This window comes from Populus alba, chromosome 1 (genome assembly GCF_005239225.2).
Source record: "Populus alba chromosome 1, ASM523922v2, whole genome shotgun sequence".
Lineage (NCBI taxonomy): Eukaryota > Viridiplantae > Streptophyta > Magnoliopsida > Malpighiales > Salicaceae > Populus > Populus alba.
The window spans coordinates 328,533-335,103 of NC_133284.1; the positions used below are offsets into that span (position 1 = coordinate 328,533).

Genomic DNA, 6,571 nt, shown 5'->3' on the forward strand with positions numbered 1-6,571 from the left:
AATCTACAGTAAACGGCATCTATTGTCATAATAAATTCACCACGCGTTTTAGAGTTTTGTTTAAATTTCCTACTGCCGGGCTGATCAAAGGAAAATAATGTCATTGAAGGTTGTAGGAGAAAGTGCATGAACAGGAGATGAGCACTCATCATCTTTCACTTCATTTTATACCTCACAATGGTTATTTAAAAGCTCAAACTGTAACTTATTCTATATATATATATATATATATATATATATATATATATATTGATTCTTCAGAGTTTGATCAGAAGCTTTCTTTTCGTTCGGGAGAAGTTAACTAAAGTGCGCTGTTCAGAAGTCTTCGAGTAATAATTAATTATTGTTTGCGCAATTAGATCACTTTCCTTGCTTCAAACGAGCCCATCAAGTCTACTATTGGGTGGCCTAGCTCTAACAACCACCTTCTTAATTTCAAGACACAGATGATGTCCTTTCTCTACATTACCGTAGTGGAGAAAGAAAATTAGAAAGTGAACTGTGATTCATGTCTAGGGTTTTAACTTGTGAAGAAATTCACGGGTTTAATTCCTCTATTTCAAGCATAGTTATAAAGCTCGTCGAACCAAGTTTTATTTTGGTTTTTAATCGAACGGACCGAGCTGACTTTCATTTTTAGATTGCACCGCGACACCAAACAGCTACGAAAACAATCCTAGGACCTACTTTAATGATTGTAGGACTATAGATGGTGGGAACCAGAATCCTTCCTCTCTACGATGAAGGAAAAGGAAAAAGAAAAGGTCTTTTGGCATTGCTTCTCATTGATTTAAAAGCAGAAAAGGGTCTCGCCATCGTAACGTTACTCTTGCTCCAGTGCTTTGATTGGTTTCTTGAGTCTTTCAAATTTTGAAAACGAACAGGTTGGTTTGGAAAGCAACACACCGAGAGGTTATGTGACCACCCACGCCTAGCTTTGATGATGGCGATGAATCATGAGCTCCATATATGCTGGACTTGACAAGCACACAGTGTCGACATTAATCCACTCGACTGGTTCTTTGTTGTTTTCTCTTTAGGGCAGCAGCCAGCCAGCTATCTGTTGAATCCGAGGTTGAGGCTAACTTGTAGTATATTGACATCCATAGTTCCATCTCCTTCGAGTTTTGGTCGCATCAACGAGCCCATGTTTGGAAAGAAATTCATTAATTATATTTCTCTTCAATGATTTCTAGTCGATTAATTTCGAGTCGATCTCTAGGATGGTTATAGAAACTATAGCTATAATTAACAACTACAAAGCATATATACCATTGATCTCTTGCATTGCAGGACCAAACGTAACCTAAAGTACAGCCATACATACATATGAATTATTGTTCTCAGGTTTAAACCTGGCTGCAACCGAAGATCCTTGAAGATTATGGTTTTGTTTGGCTACGTGATGCAAATTACATGTTACAATATTTAAAAAGTAGGTTTGCACGGTGTAGTCAACCAACCTGGGTTTACAACTTGATGTTACATACTCCTCACGTTATTATTTCCAGTTTGAATTTGATCAAACAAAGCGACTGTTCTGGACGAGTAAAGATAACAAAACACGAAGCAGGAGCTGTCAAGATGTGTAAGAAGAGGCATTGATCTTGACGGAGTACCTGCAAGTTAGGCAAAAAGTAGGTGCGTATTTGAAGCATTCCCTCGTTTTTTCTCAACCTCATATAAATTGATGCACATATCATAACAGTTAAGATATCCTTTTCTATTTGGAATTTAAGCAGAAACTTCTTTAGTGTTTGGCTTTTTTCAAAGTTGAATCTGACACATGAATTTCCTCAATTCCACTCATTTGAACAAGAACAACTTGTTCTTATCATTCCTGGTGGCCACGGCACGGGATAATGAAAATGAAATCAACTAACACTAATTGCATTCATTGTTCTTTTGATAAAAAAAAAATAAAAAATAAAAAGAAAAAATAGTTGTCTTGTTAAAAATTTATTTGCTCGTGGGTGAACCCGCTGACCTATTAATCCAAGATCTGGATAAGAATTGAATTGACCTAATAGATTAGCCCGCGTCTCAATCAAAACCTGATTTGAGATTTTTATTTTTATTTTTTTAATTTTAAAATGATGAAATTTTAAATTTGTTAGTCAACCTAAGCTAACTATTTTTTTTTAATTATTATTAATATGGGTGTCTAGGTAGTTTGTTTCACACTTTAACTAATCTTACAAGTCCTGAAATTAACGATCATGTAAACAGTTGAGAACCTATAATACATGTTTTAGATGGAGTCAAGCTTAATAATATTTTTTAAAATTTTTTATATATTTTTCATTCCATATCTTTTAGTTCCTTTCACATACAAGTAAATTAAGTGGTGGTGTTGTAATTTCCAAAGCTTCTAAAAAATGGTCCTATTATATGAGGACAAATTATTTATTTTTTGATAAATAATGTTAGGAAATTATGTATGTGTGTAATTGTGTTTTTTTTTTTTTAAAAAACAAATTCTAAAATAGTTCATTCTTAACATGCAATGGGGATCTTAATAAATTTTATTTTTTTCATGAAAATAGATTTTTTTGGAATGATAAATCAGTTTCAATTCTAATACGAATAAATAAAAGTGGTAATATATACAAAGAGAAGGGATATTTCACGCAGCAATAAAGAATTTGAACCAATCTCTCTAGACAATTGGTGCTTAAACTTGGAACTTAATTATTGTATTTGGCAAAACTTGACAATCTAAACATGTAGTGCCATTGTGTTTTTTTAAAAATATTTTTTTATATATATATTTTAAATTAATTTTTTTTGGATGTTTTTGGATCATTTTGATATACCGATATAAAAAAAATAAAAAAAAATATTATTTTAATATATTTTCAAGAAAAATACACTTTAAAAAATAATTACTACCATAGTGTCAAACATTATCTTTGTGTGTTTGGTATTGTGGTGGAGTGTACTTTTTAAAATATGTTTTACTAAAAAATATATTAAAATAATATTTTTATATATTTTTTTTATTTTTAACATCAGTACATCAAAATTATCATAAAATATATAAAAAAAACATTCAATTTGATATTTTTTTAAGCCAGATATAATTTGATATAGTTTCAAGTGCAAAAACAACTATGATATTAAAAAAAAAAATACTCTGAAACTAATTAATTATTTGGGTTGTATCCTTTGTAAAATTATCTTAATTTTACCCTCTTCTTTTCATTTTTTCCCCTTTCTAGGAATCAAATACTTCCAATCAATGCTCTATTGTATAGTAATTTTCTTAACCTCCCCCCCATCTATAACTGAAAAAACAATGATTTAAGACCATGCAATGATTAAAACCATTCTAGCAAGCACATGCTTCCAAACAACCAATGTACATACATTTCCACAAAGTAGTTGAAATAATTCACAACCCAACAAAAAAATTCTAGTTTAAAATCCTTAAAATAGTGAAAAAAAAAAAAATTGGGGAAAATTGTAATGGTAGGTAGAGGAAAGATGGGGGAGCCACAAAAGACCATTGGACAGCAGTATGGCAACCCTGTCTTCGCCACCCTGTTCTCACTCACCTTCCTCTTTACCCCTTTATATATACCTACCATCCACATTCCTACAATTCATTGTCTCCATTGTTTTTGTGCTTGCTTTGCTTGTTGCCTTGCCTCTCTACAATTTCTCTCTAAAGAAAACCCTTTTCAAAGAGGGATTTGTAGAGCCTTTCTTCTTTCTTTCTATATCTGTTGATCAAGAAAATGGAGGCAATGAAGATGAAGATCTTTGTTGTGTTGATGGTGGTCTTGATGGCCTTCTCAACCATGCAAAAGGCTGCAGCTGCCGATGCACCAGCACCAAGCCCAGCATCTGATGCCACTATCTTTGTTCCCACGTTCTTGGCATCTCTTGTTGCTCTTGCTTTCGGGTTCCTCTTTTGAGCCAACTTATTAGGTGTTATAGCATGGTTTCTCTCATTTCTTTCCCTTCCCATTTTTCTTTCTTTCTCCCCTTAGGATCACTTTTCCATAGTCTTTTGTAATGTTGGATCTTTCATGCTTACAATATGGGAGTGACACAAGAAAGAAGGAGAGGAAATGGGTTGGGATTTCTCCCTTTCTTTCTTTGTTGTATTTATTTTATGTATTGATGTACTTGGGGTGTGATTGATGTCTTTTGATGGCACTTGTGTTGTATTTTCTTGTATAATTCCTTTCCATTTATTCATGTATCTTGCTTTGGCTTGAGCTTCTCTCACTTGTATTTGTGATTTACTCTAGTAATAAATCCTTCCCTCACTTTTTTTTTATAAAAGTCTTGCTCTTTGTTTCTTCTTCTCCAATGAATTTGATGTTCTTTTTTTATGAGAATAATTGATGTCCTAAACCATTTGAGCACCTCATAACAAATTTTCTCGTTGAGGTTCAGAGGGGTCACTGAGAATAGGTTCTTGTTAAACAAGTGAAGGACCAAGTTGAAAGCTTTTGTTGGAAGGATGGTAATGAGCTGTAGTTTGGCAGATTCCATCGGAGTTTATGTGGTGATTGTTGAAGGTGATGATTGTAGACAGGAGTTGATGGGGCCTTCAATTATGATTGTGTTAGGCACAATGGCCAGGCCATTGAATTTGAAGGCAAGGCATTGGCCTACCATGTGAAGGTAAAAAAAGTGGTTCCTATTTCCTGACATGTGAAGAAATATGGTCCAGAATCAAATGGCCTGGCATTGAAATGGGAGCCTAGAAGTTTTAGGAATTGTATTGCTACAGAAATCTGGTAAAAGCATTTCCATGAAAAAAATCAATGCTAATGAAGCACCAACCCATTGAAATGAAGCATGAGGCTTCCAAAATCAAATCAAACTTCCCCTTTTTTTAATGGGTAAACTAAACCCTAATCTCAAGCATTAGTGATGCCATTTGGAATGCTGAACGGCTTGGAAAATATTGCCTACTGCCCTGATGTACCATAGCCACACAAGATGATATTTTTCCATTTGATAGTGACACCTGATTCTTCCTTTGTTCTCTTGAACTGTCCAAGGAAAGCAATTCGGTCGGTGCGGGAAAGCAATCAGGCCAATCAGTGAGTCATTCCAATCAGTCCTTGATACCGCCGGTAAAGTGACGGTCACCAAACTTTAAGGATGCCCTACAATGACATGCCATCAAAATCCTGCTTCGTGTTAAAAGAAACCTAGTATTAATTTTACTAACAAGGGCAGGCCATGGTCGTTGATGGAAGAACTGTGGTTAATGGAAAGAGCACTCAAATTCTGTCCCAAAAAGGCTCCATTGTCATTAAACTTTGCCATCCTAGTGTTCCCCGTCGATTTCACCTCTAATTTTTATTTTTATTTTTTTAACAAAATCACTCTTTGGGCCATCCAATCCCTAAACCACGCCAACAATGTAAACTTTGGACATTTTATGAATCAATATTATTAGAATTATGGGTGAGCGGCCAGGGTAGGAGTTAAGACCAGTTGATGATGTGAACATGTTAACAAATGGCACATGCTTGTTGGGACATAGAATGTAAGATAAATGGCAGCCCCCTGTACAGCAGTTTTTGTTTAAAAGGAATCCATTTTATATTAAGCTTTCTTGGCCTAACTAGTGGCCTTAATCATAGAGAAATATGCTTGCTAATATATTGTTTAGTAAGGTGGCATCCAAGCACCTGCAGCCCAATTAAAATTTGTTCCCACAAGGATAACCAAAATAGAACTCAAAAAAAGAAAAGTAGTAGTTTGATAGCTACGGAGATTTGTCATTAATTTTGATTAACTTACTGATCATCTATTAATCAATGAGAAGATGAGAATACAAAGCTTGCAAGGTTGCCATGTGGAATCTCACATCATATGTGCTATGCACACGAGGCCTGTGAAAGTGACCAAATGCAGTGTCACCAGGCAGAAGTGGTGGGTTGGGGTAAGCTTTGTCTGGACGCTAAGACTTTGCATAAAAAACATGGGTTCTAGCATTTAGTGCCATCAATGTCCTTTCTTTTCTTACTTTTTGGCTTGTTGAGAATCCATTTGGTTTAGTCACCAGGTATTTTCACGCCAGTTTTCAGGCATTGAAATAAAATCCTGATCTGGTCAGGTTTTCTTCCATATCTGCACTAAAAATTTGTGTTTCGATGTTTTTTATTGGATTCAAACCAAGATAGCAGACAGACCTCCAAGGATAAAGGGTTCATCAACGCTGAACATAGCTGCTCATGCCACCGTGTTCCTCTTTATTTTATTTTTTTTGTGTTCTGGGATAGGAAGAACAAGATGGCTGTAACATGCTATGCATGTCTCATTTGCTTTTCTTGTTTTGAAAAGATTAGAATTTACTTCAAAGTTATCCTATAAATATTTATTTTTGTGTCTCCGTCTTTCTATACATTCTTTATCTATCTTATTTATTCTTATACACTAACCACACAACTTGATAACTTGACAACCTTTCACTCTCTGTATTCTTGAATCTGCTCCAAAAATCAATCAACTATAATGAAATTTTTTCAGAAAGTGATATACGTGCACATGCACAAATATCATCGCCACGGATACAAGCAATAACGTTGAATAAACGAAG

The 6,571-nt window shown here is 34.6% G+C and overlaps 1 protein-coding gene across 1 annotated transcript; it reads left to right on the plus strand.

Annotated features, from left to right (window-relative positions):
• Positions 1-3,592: 3,592 nt before the first annotated feature.
• Positions 3,593-4,293, plus strand: LOC118032709 (arabinogalactan protein 13-like). The gene has a single exon (XM_035037472.2). The coding sequence runs from the start codon at positions 3,741-3,743 to the stop codon at positions 3,918-3,920; it is 180 nt and encodes a 59-aa protein (XP_034893363.1). The 5' UTR covers positions 3,593-3,740; the 3' UTR covers positions 3,921-4,293.
• The last annotated feature ends 2,278 nt before the right edge of the window (positions 4,294-6,571 follow it).

Coding starts and splice junctions, on each gene's coding strand:
- LOC118032709 (XM_035037472.2), top strand. CDS start 3,741: ATGGAGGCAATGAAGATGAAGATCTTTGTTGTGTTGATGGTGGTCTTG.